The sequence below is a fragment of the Phymastichus coffea genome, unplaced genomic scaffold (assembly GCF_024137745.1).
Source record: "Phymastichus coffea isolate CEN01 unplaced genomic scaffold, Cenicafe_Pcof_1.1 PCOF00015, whole genome shotgun sequence".
Taxonomy (NCBI): Eukaryota; Metazoa; Arthropoda; class Insecta; order Hymenoptera; family Eulophidae; genus Phymastichus; species Phymastichus coffea.
In genome coordinates, this window is record NW_026706826.1 from 1,838,279 (window position 1) to 1,850,583 (window position 12,305).

The window sequence follows — 12,305 nt, forward strand, 5'->3', positions numbered from 1 at the left end:
TAAAGGAGCCGCGGAATTCCACCTGCATCCTGTTACTCGATTTCACCCAAAAGATTTCCACTTTTAGAAGTCAAAACTTTTGCTATATAAAAAAACCTTAATAACTAATTTTACATAAATGAATCGGGAAAATAACAGCATGATAGGAAAATTTCGCAGCTTCTTGAAACCTCCCACACACTTTTTGATTAGAAACATAGTTGCCGCGCAATCATTGAAAATAACTCGAAGTTTTTAAATTACAAATTAGAAAAATGAGGTAAATAGTCGAAAACAGTTACTTGAACGAATTTTAGCAAATCAGTTATACATTCCACAATTAAATAATACCCTTTTTTTCGTTCGAATTTATTTAAACAACGAAGTGAGTTAATTAATTAAGTTACTAATTGTAAACATGTAGGATCAACAGATTTTCGCGTAAAATATGTTAAATAATAAGGAACTTACGTTATTTTTAAGAATTAATTGTAATAATTTTATATAATAAATAACTTAATAATTATAAGAGAAACTGTACTAAAAATGGTACTTGGAGAGTCATCTAGCGAGATAAGGCCCAAACTCTTGAACGCGCGCCCCCAATTCTCACCACGCCCCCGAACCAATTAGGGCCCGAAATCCGAAAGAGAAAAGGAGGGAAAATCTCGGTTGGCCAATTAGAATTCACTGGCATTTCCACTCTTCCCAAATTTCGAGGGACTGAAAGAGGGATTTTCCTCCCAACCACCCCCAGGGTTTAAAAGGGCATGCGCAAGCGAAAATCGCTCTCTCACGCTCTCACGCTCCACACAAGGTTTTAAGTGCATCTCATTGACCAAGTGCCAGGTCCAGATTGACTTCTCCAGTACCAGTTAACTAAATAAAAGAAAAGTAAGTTGAAACAAAATTTTATTCACTATCTCTCCTTTTCCTCTTCTTGTTAGAGTAGCTGATCGAAACTCGTGAAAAATAGGTCTTCGAAAAAGTATTTCAGCAGGAATTGGGATACTTTTTCAATAAGACAGTCGCGCCGTTAAACTAAAATAAAATACTTTTATGTGATAATTCCGGCAAGGTTTGGGATTTTCACATCCAAGTCCCGATTCCATTGGACCCTGGTGTTTGATGGAAGGCTTGTAGTCCAGTTTAATTTTTTCACTCTTTTTACGCGAAACGCGAAGTAGAAAAGCTCTAATTCTCCAATCGCTCGTCCCGGTTTAAGCGTACGCACGCAAACCAAATAGAGCGCCTGAGATTACGTCCACCTCAGACGTACCTGAGATAGTGACCCGGATGTCACAATACTGTTGAAAAATACTAAAGTATTTATTTGGGACGAAGCACCTATGGCACCTCGATATGCTTTAGAAATCGTTAATAGAACATTGAAATATATCATGAACAATGATTTACCATTTGGAGGAAAAATAATCATTTTAGGAGGCGATTTTAGACAACTTCTTCCAATTAAAGTTAATGGAACGCTCAACGAAATATTAAATTTATCTATAAAAAACTCTCATTTGTGGTCTCTATTCTCAATCTATCAATTGAAAACGAACATGAGAGTCTTACCTAATGAAATAGAATTTGCTAGATATTTGTTGCATGTAGGTAATGGAACATTAAATGATCAAGATAATAATATACAGCTACCAAATCACTGTATATTACCTTACGATCAATGTATTGTTCAAAATATTTTTAGACAGTTAATCAAAGATAAAAAATTTAATGAAATTAGCAATTGTGCAATTTTATCTGCAAGAAATGTTGATGTTGATGACATGAATGATAGAATTACAAATTTATTTGACAAAAACACGGAACGCATTTACACTGGGATCGATAGTATAGAAAATTGTGATGTTGGTGAAATGGAAGATATCCTTTTACCAGAATATCTCAATACTTTGAATCCACCTAACTTTCCTCCTCACAAATTGCGTTTAAGAAAATATTGTATAGTCATGTTAGTCCGAAATATAAGTCTTAGTGAAGGATTATGTAATGGAACACGACTACAAATTATTGATTTCTCAAATCATTTATTAAAATGTAAAATATTAACAGGAGACAAAAGCAATAACGTTGTATTTCTCAATAGAATCACTTTGTATTATGAAAATCAATATCCATTTACTTTCAAAAGACGACAATTTCCAATTCGATTAGCTTTTGCTATAACGATCAACAAATCTCAAGGACAAACTTTACAAAAAATTGGTATTGATCTTAGAAGAGATGTTTTTAATCATGGTCAGCTTTACGTTGCTATGTCCAGAGTTAGATCATGGGATTCATTGAAAATTTATTTAGGAAATCAAAGACAAAATACTTTAGTGAAAAACTACGTATACACTGAATTATATAAATAAACATATTCACTATAGTATCATGATGATTCACAAAATAAATTATTAAAGATAACCAACGCCCTTTATGTATTTTTTTATTATTTATGAATTTGTAAGTATTAATTTCATTTAGGCGCGCGAAGCGCGCTATGATGTCCTAGTATATATATATACACTGACGCTCACATAAATTTGGCCACCCCATCAAAAATCTGGCAAACTTTGAAGTTTTGTACCTTTATAAGGAATCAACCGATCTAAAAAATTAAAAGTACGTTTTGAAGCTTGTACCAAGCCCTTCAATATATGATGAAAATATTTCAAAAAATAATGTTCAATTAATTTTTTATAAACAAATGAAAAAAAAAAATTTCAATTTTTTTCGTCAATTTTCAAATTGGCATAACTTTGTTAAAAATAATCGGATTAAAAAAAACCAAAATGGAGGTTCAAGCTATGGTACTCCTCTTTAAAATGGGCTATGCAAAATTTCGGTTCATTTAATTTTAGGGAATTTTTTAATTTGATGTAAAAAAAATAAAATTTCTTTCAACAGCTCATAACTCAAAAACTATGAGTCAAACTAAAAAAATCATAAGAGCAAAAATTATGCGTTTTTACTCAACGAATACGAATTCAACGTAAAATATTCAAATTTAAAAAAAAATTTTTTTTTTACCAGGAAAAAAAGATTTTTATTTACAATTATTTATTAAACTTTTAGTGAAATATTATATAATGAGTTATACGACTTATATACGTAGTATTGATTAAAATAAATAATGGATATTTTTTACAATCGGTATACAATCTACTTTATAATGGTATCGTACCTATGATAATAGTAGTTCGTATACAATGAATGCACGCATATACTCGTATATACCTTGATATACACTGCCGCTCACATAAATTTGGCCACCCCATCAAAAAAAGAAAACTATAGTAAACTTGTAACTCTCCTCGAACCATGGTCACGAAAAATTTTTGTAAACACAAGACACTGTTTCGCATATGGGTAATTCTAGGCTATTTCGATTGACTTGTAACCCTTAGGTTACGGATTTTTTTTTAATTTGGCACAATTGTTGTACACATAAAACTGAGATTTTTCCCAAATTTTGGAGACGATACATTAATTATATCAAAAGTTATTAACAATTAAAGAAAAATGATAAAACAATTTTCAAACAGCTATATTTTAAAAACTAATAAAGATATCGAAGTCGGATTTTTTTCAAAATACTTATAATGCCTTAAAATTTCGAAATAATTACAACAATAAACAATAAAAATTTTTTTTCGAAAGTTATTAACTTTTTGTTTAAACAATTGCTAATATCTCAAAAAGTATATTTTTTTTTTAAAAATTCTTGCTCCTACGTATTCCTGAGGATTTTTGCTATCGAAATCAATTATAAAATTCAGCGACCGGACACCGAGGCATCTTCTTTTAATTAGGGCTACGCTTTCCGATATGTCGGACCCTTGAATTTTATGATTGATTTCGATAGCAAAAATCCTCAGGAATACGTAGGAGCAAGAATTTTTCAAAAAAAAAATATACTTTTTGAGATATTAGCAATTGTTTAAACAAAAAGTTAATAACTTTCGAAAAAAAATTTTTATTGTTTATTGTTGTAATTATTTCGAAAGTTCAAGGTATTATAAGTAATTTGGGAAAACTCCGATTCGGTATCTTTATTAGTTTTTTAGATTAAAGCTAAAGTACCTTTCGACCGTGAGTCCGCTGGAGCGCTACCGCAGCCTTACGCCGAGGCGTCTTCTTTTGATTAGGGCTACGCTTTCCGATATGTCGGGCCCTTGAATTTTATGATTGATTTCGATAGCAAAAATCCTCAGGAATACGTAGGAGCAAGAATTTTTCAAAAAAAAATATACTTTTTGAGATATTAACAATTGTTTAAACAAAAAGTTAATAACTTTCGAAAAAAAATTTTTATTGTTTATTGTTGTAATTATTTCGAAATTTTAAGGCATTATAAGTGTTTTGAAAAAAATCCGACTTCGATATCTTTATTAGTTTTTAAAATATAGCTGTTTGAAAATTGTTTTATCATTTTTCTTTAATTGTTAATAACTTTTGATATAATTAATGTATCGTCTCCAAAATTTGGGAAAAATCTCAGTTTTATGTGTACAACAATTGTGCCAAATTAAAAAAAAATCCGTAACCTAAGGGTTACAAGTCAATCGAAATAGCCTAGAATTACCTATATACATGGCAGTGTATTGCGGCGCAGAAATCCCGCGAAACTTATAGTCTTTACTTTTATATCAAGGTATATATATGCGTGCATTCATTGTATACGAACTACTATTATCATAGGTACGATACCATTATAAAGTAGATTGTATACCGATTGTAAAAAATATCCATTATTTATTTTAATCAATACTACGTACACAAGTCGTATAACTCATTATATAATATTTCACTAAAAGTTTAATAAATAATTGTAAATAAAAATCTTTTTTTCCTGGTAAAAAAAAAATTTTTTATTTAAATTTGAATTTTTTACGTTGAATTCGTATTCGTTGAGTAAAAACGCATAATTTTTGCTCTTATGATTTTTTTAGTTTGACTCATAGTTTTTGAGTTATGAGCTGTTGAAAAAAATTTTATTTTTTTTACATCAAATTAAAAAATTCCCTAAAAAATAAATGAACCGAAATTCTGCACAGCCCATTTTAAAGAGGAGTACCATAGCTTTAACCTCCATTTTGTTTTTTTTTAATCCGATTATTTTTAACAAAGTTATGCCAATTTGAATATGGACGAAAAAAATTGAAAATTTTTTTTTTTTCATTTGTTTATAAAAAATTAATTGAACATTATTTTTTAAATATTTTCATCATATATTGAAGGGCTTGGTACAAGCTTCAAAACGTACTTTTAATTTTTTAGATCGATTGATTCCTTATAGAGGTACAAAACTTCAAAGTTTGCCAGATTTTTGATGGGGTGGCCAAATTTATGTGAGCGGCAGTGTATATAGACATGTCTGCATAAGTCAAATATATAATGTATGATTGTCTTCATAAGTCGGAAAAAACTTATGCAAACATGACATCAACTTATGCAGACTAGATACCGACTTATGCAGACATGACACCAACTTACAGTGCCGGTCAGCCACTTTTACCCCCCCACGGGCAAAATCAGTCTAACTTCAAAGTTTTATATCTCTGATAGAAATTAACGTACAGAGACGCGCGTGGATGCGTTTGAAAGGTCTTTCGGAGAGCTTTCAAATGATATGACTCACGGTTGCCATCGATTGTTTTTTTAAATTTTGCAACAATTATGCAAAATTGAAAATTCTGAAATTTTTTTATTATTTTTGACAATTAACCAATTTTGGAAAAAAAATCGTACGAAAATTTGAAGTACACCATTTTTTAGCTATTACCAAGCCCTATCTGAATCACTCATCAAAAATTTATTTTCGTCAAATATGACGCGCGCACGGGCATTTTTTCCTGGAAGTGACAGTTTTTTTCAACATTTTTTATCTCCGTCAAATTGTAACAATCGAAAAAAATTTATAGGAGAAAAAATGTTTGTTTTTTCACGTAGAATACTGCAATAATTTTTTTTCGGTTTTTCGAAAAATTTTTTTTTCGGTTTAAATTATTTTTCAAGGTCGAAAAAAAAAAGATTTTTTTTTTATGTAATTTACGATACTTGTTATGTAGTATTATTGAATGGGTGGAAAAAAATTTTTTTTTGTGGTTTCTCATCTTTTTAGCGTACCGACTGTGAGAAAAAAAAATTGAAAAAAACCGAAAAAAAAAATTTTTCGAAAAACCGAAAAAAAATTATTGCAGTATTCTACGTGAAAAAACAAACATTTTTTCTCCTATAAAATTTTTTTCGATTGTTACAATTTGACGGAGATATAAAATGTTGAAAAAAACTGTCACTTCCAGGAAAAAATGCCCGTGCGCGCGTTATATTTGACGAAAATAAATTTTTGATGAGTGATTCAGATAGGGCTTGGTAATAGCTAAAAAATGGTGTACTTCAAATTTTCGTACAATTTTTTTTCCAAAATTGGCTAATTGTCAAAAATAATAAAAAAATTTCAGAATTTTCAATTTTGCATAATTGTTGCAAAATTTAAAAAAACAATCGATGGCAACCGTGAGTCATATCATTTGAAAGCTCTCCGAAAGACCTTTCAAACGCACCCACGCGCGTCTCTGTACGTTAATTTCTACCAGAGATATAAAACTTTGAAGTTAGACTGATTTTGCCCGTGGGGGGGTAAAAGTGTCTGACCGGCACTGTATGCAGACGTCCTCATAAGTACTTTGAAATATTTACCTTCTAAACCATACTTATGCGGAGATTATTCACTTATACCAGCAATATCCTTTTGTTAATAACATTACAGGAAACAATATATTTTATTAATAGGAATATATATTACTTTTATGAAAACCGCTGTCCGTTCTTATCGAACCATTTGCTGGAGATAGCATATCGACTAATAATGTCAAATCGGAACGAATAAAGTATAATCGCATAAGAGACGTTATATTTATTAATACGGCACGACGAAACCAATTAACAGTTTTAATTATATTTTGAATAAAAAAAGCTAGTGCTTGAAATATTTGATTCAGTGGACCATATTATTGTGCCATGTCTTAACTTTAATTTGTTACAAAAATAGGAATGTTAGAACTTTAGCAACGGTGTTTTTATGATTGATCATGATAAAATAAAGTTATGAGTGCAATTTCATGAATCACGGTAAGTTTTTATTATTATTTTATTTAGTATTTTGTAATTTGTAAGTTTTTGTAAACTGTATATTGGTTTAGGCACATAAAACAGTCTTTTAATCGGAAATCCATTTTGATGGAAAATAAGTTTTCTTTATTTATTAAAAATAATTTTCGTGATTAATCTAGGGAAGAATTATTGCTATCCAGCTAATTATATATTAATTAATGATTTTTAACATTTGTTTTTTGTTATACAATATGAAATAACAAAACATTATTTCTTAAAAAATTCAGTTCATTTTTTTTAATTAAAAATATGCAATTATTGATACTAATGTCTATTTTATGTTGATTCACGGAGTTAAAACACTGATTTATTATTGTCTATATTTCTATGAATCTTTAATGGTACTCCTGCTCATTTTACAAACAGAAATTTCGTTGCTTTTCTTATAAATGTAAAATTGTGTTATTGGGTTAGTGTAAAATTATATAATTGTTGTTATATTGTTATTATTAATATTAATGTTATAGCTAAAACGAAGAGGTAGATTGATCTGATATACTTCAAATGAAGCCGAAATCTTCCTTAGAAGGTCTACACTCTCATGTATACCAATTATCCGTTAAACACAGAATTTGACGAATGACGCATGTGTCGTGAAAATGCGGTCTACGATTACTTGGCTCACGAGTTGAGCTAGAACAAAGGGGTAGATTGATCTGATATATTTAAAATGAAATCGAAATCTTCCTTAGAAGGTCTACACTCTCATGTATACCAATTATCCGTTAAACACAGAATTTGACGAATGACGCATGTGTCGTGAAAATGCGGTCTACGATTACTTGGCTCACGAGTTGAGCTAGAACAAAGGGGTAGATTGATCTGATATATTTAAAATGAAATCGAAATCTTCCTTAGAAGGTCTACACTCTGATTTATGACAATTATCCATTATAATCCAAATCCAAATGTATAAAAATTATATTTTTGTCAGATAATGTTTGAATGACTTGTTTTCCTTTGTGCCTTTAATCATAGTCAATTAGAAAAAAATTCAACTTCACTCCATATTTCTCAAGATAATCTCATCCTAATTTTCTTCAATGTATTAATTAATTGATATATAATTATGATCTTGAAAATAAACTATCAATTCATGTAACGTTAATTTGAATTAGTAGTAATATTGTTGTTTTATTCAATCTATATTAGTTTGATCAAAATGAAATTTTATTCTACCACAGTTTTTCTAAATTATTGATATAGCAAATAATTTTATAATTTTTCAGATTTGTTATGTTTATATAAATCTAAGTTTGTTAAAATAATTTTGAATTGCGTTGGTCATTTAAAATGAATGTCGGATAAGTGATACATTAAATTTTTTGCAATATATTCTATGACTCCACAACGTTTCTTTGGAAAAGTATGCTGAACAATTGTTGCACTCAACTTTTATTACTGTTTTTCTTGCATCTTCTTTGATTTTCTTTGCAGGTATTATTATGTTTGTTAATTCTGTATAATGTGCAAGCCCTTGATTTCTAATGATATTTATTGCAGAATATCTTAGTTTCTTATCATTAGACCATAAAAATCTTTGGTCAATATCTTTATAACTATGTTTATTTCTGAGGTGTCTTGAAAATTTTAATACAAAATCTTCACAATAGATGCAAAATGTGTTGTGAACTTTTTTTTTATTTTGATATTGCTTAGTAAGCATTAAATCAATTTTTTCTATCTTTACGTATGCAAGATCAAGCTTTTTATCTAATTTGATATATTTTGATAAACCACAAAAATCTTCGTCAAACTCTAAAATTATCATAGTTTAATATTATTTAAAATATCTATAGAAACAAAAATAAGGGACCATATCATCAATATGATTGAAGTAGACAACTACAAGAACGTTAGGACATTCAACAGAATATACATTTTGTGATTTATCTGGAAAAATAAGTTATCCGGCTTGATTAAAAAGATACCAGGCAGAATATTATATTGCTAAATTAGCCACTTAATGCTTTTAGCATTTTGGATGAATCAAAATTATTCAAAGTAATGTAAATAAATATACTTATAAACATTTGATTTCGAAACTTGAATGGAACTCCTCTTGTTTGCGTAATTTTTAAGATAGTAATAGTCTAAGGAAATATTTTAATTATTCATATTTTAATAAATTATTAATAAAAAAGATAATAAATATGATAATTTTTTCATGATAAATAAGATCAATTTGTGTACTGTACACTTTGGTGTGATTTATTTACCCTATCCAAGACACTCCCAAAACAAGTATTATAGAAATTACTACTACTGTTACTACTAATAGAAAAGTAGAAACAAATTTGACCTTCAAATGACCTTGAAAATGAGCCTCAAAGTCGAAGTTAAGGTCACCACAAGATGCCCCTCTCAAAATGCAATAAATTTTGTCTACATCATTATTCTCTAAACCATACCGATCTTAGGTTAGTTAGATGGAAAGATTAAGAAAAAATAACATTGAACTTTACGTGATGTTGGGGGCGACCTTGTTGGTCACCCAGACCCCACGTATAATAGGTCATCCGAACGTAGAATTTCCTGCTCTTTCTGAATCCGAGGTCAAAAATGGGGGTTTCTATTTAAAAAAACAAAGTTGACCTTCGGATGACCATGAAAATGACCCTCAAGGTCAAAGTCAAGGTCACCCGATTATGTCCCCCTTGGAGTCCAGCAACTTTTGTCCGAAACATGTTTCACGCATCCTTACCTGGAAAAAGATTTCTGGGTGCTTCGATTAAAATGGTCCACCCTGTATATGTAGACATGTATATATATATATATATATATATATATATATATATATATATATATATATATATATATATATATATATATATATCTCAAAAAATCATATCGACGGCCAGGGCAACCGCATACGTGTAGTATTGGGTTATCAACATCATATATATATATACATATATATATATATATAAGAGAAGATTCTTGCTGATAGAAATGGTGAACGAACAATTCACATTAATATCAATCCATTATTGATTCAGATTATTCGGATCTACTATTTCAATATCATTAGGATTGTCTGTTTCTATTTGAGCATCCATTATGGTACGTAAAAGTTGAAGCGATGGATAATGAACGTTTCCGTGGTGTTTTGCGTATCCAACGTACCAGATAACAGCAGCTACGTGACCACAGGTACCTAAAGTTCGATCTCCTGCTTTGCAAGTACAATAATATCCGTCTATATCGTTATTTTCTTCTTCGGCGTCATATTCTGGATTAAAAGCAATCCATAATTGATGTTGAGTAGCATTTCTGAAACGGGAAAGCAACCTGACTCTTATAAATCCTATTTCGTTCGTATTTAAGTCGATTTGGAAAGTCATGTTTTCTTGTTCACCGTCTTCCTGATCGGCTCTTAAAGAACTGTCTTGTATATAAGAAGGTGCTAAGTTAACTTGATACGTTCCATATGTCAGAGAATGTAAATCATCTACAGTTAATTCGGGAAATAGCGGAACATGCTCTGGAGTAAGCAGAACCCAGCGCGCTCTTCTTTGTCTTAGATTTTCAGCCTCTACTCTTGCCTGTACTACATTTTCTTCTTCTGCTCGACGAAGCATTTGGTTGGCCAAATCTACGTCTGCGTTTGGCATGGTTATAGGCCCATAGTACTTATTTATAACTGCACCAGCAATGCAAAGAAAGTTAGACAAGTTTGCAGCATGAGACGTTGGTACAGTATTTGAAAATATTTTTAAAATACTTTTCAAGTGACCATTCCGTGCTTCAACAATCCACCTGGTTTTAGTAATTAAACGTGAAGCATTTGCTTCTTCAGTTCGAAACTGATTTTTGTTGCGATCTATCAATGGTGGCATCTTCGTAATAAGGCCTATTTCTTGTAAAGTTTGAATTGAGTCTTGATACCCACGACCGACTATAGCAATATCGCCCTCTTAAAAGAAATCCCGCATTCCATTTACGTCTCGATTAAGCTCATTCAAAAGTATGCGAGCGTCATTGTTAGCTGCGTTGGAAAAATATGGTCCATGGATACCCAAAAAATAGCCATCAGGAGCAACAATCATTGATGGTTTAACAAGATGCTTATGCTTATGAACACAATACGATTGACGTAGAACTTAAATACAGGAACTCTTCTCAATATCTATGTAAGTGCAATCAATGTAAACGATGGCTTTTGGATCTTCTGGCGTAGGATTGTACAATTAGTTTGCAAAAGGCGTGACATGTCTTTCTATGTATTCGTTCCTGGTAATGGCTTCAAATCCAATATTTTCGAGACAAAATCTATTTGATAATGATTGTCAGACTGTACTTATTGCCATACTTGTAGCCTGCCTCGAAGTATAACGAAACATTACACATAAAAATTCGTCACTAAGACCTTGAGTTAACTTGCATAAAAAACAGAGAAGATCTTTTTTGCTAATATACCTGTATCCTCCTGGTATAGGTACTGGATCACAATAAGAAAATAGATCATTAAAATCAACTTTAGTTATAGAATAAAGCGTGCGAAACTCTTCGTCAGATACGTCGTGCTCATCTGCGTACCTGCGACAATCACCTTGTTCTATTTCTCCACGCATACCTTCTAAAAATAATTACAACTCTTGACCATTTATAATGTATGGCCTATTGATATATCTCAATTCGTCTATCTGAGCGTCTGTCAAAAATTCTCTATCATTCAAATGATTTCTACAACACACATATTTTCTAGGAACATATGACCGGATCCATTTCAGATCGGGCAGGCCTACAGCAATGATATCTCCGATTGACTCGGCTGTGGAGTATGTTATTCTACTTCAAAAATAAGCCGACACGTATTTTTTTTCCGATTAAACCTCTACATCATTTTTTACGAGCATTTTAAAAAAGTGGTTAAAAAATAAATTTTCTAAAAATCAAATACTAAAATTTAAAAAAATGCTCTATATTTTCTAATCTTTTTACTTAATATGTTATTTATAGCTTATTTTACTGTATTTCTTATACTCTTTCGAATGCGTCATGCAGAATAAAAAAATATTGAAAATTGGCGGGAAAAACTCAATTTTTCGAAAAAATTTCAAACTCAATTTTCTCAAAAAAGCCATCGTTTTTTTTCAAATTTTTATGATAGATTAAGCATTACAAGACCTTTAAATTAG

General features: G+C 30.4%; 2 protein-coding genes across 2 annotated transcripts in view; one reads left to right on the plus strand and one right to left on the minus strand.

The window, feature by feature from the left end:
• The window catches only part of LOC131675042 (glutamate receptor ionotropic, kainate 2-like), a 2,022,482-nt gene that overhangs the window by 1,788,312 nt on the left and 221,865 nt on the right, over positions 1 to 12,305 (minus strand). The window lies entirely within an intron of this gene.
• On the plus strand, positions 1,329 to 2,360 carry LOC131675048 (ATP-dependent DNA helicase PIF1-like). The gene is made up of 2 exons (XM_058953873.1): positions 1,329 to 1,693; positions 1,751 to 2,360. Exons 1-2 carry the CDS (start codon positions 1,329 to 1,331, stop codon positions 2,358 to 2,360), a joined length of 975 nt encoding a protein of 324 aa, XP_058809856.1.

Excerpts from the sequence above, each read along its gene's own strand:
- LOC131675048 (XM_058953873.1), top strand. The coding sequence starts at position 1,329 with ATGGCACCTCGATATGCTTTAGAAATCGTTAATAGAACATTGAAATAT. Across the intron at positions 1,694-1,750 it reads GTTCAAAATATTTTTAGACA|AAATGTTGATGTTGATGACA; the intron begins GTTAATCAAAGA and ends TTTATCTGCAAG.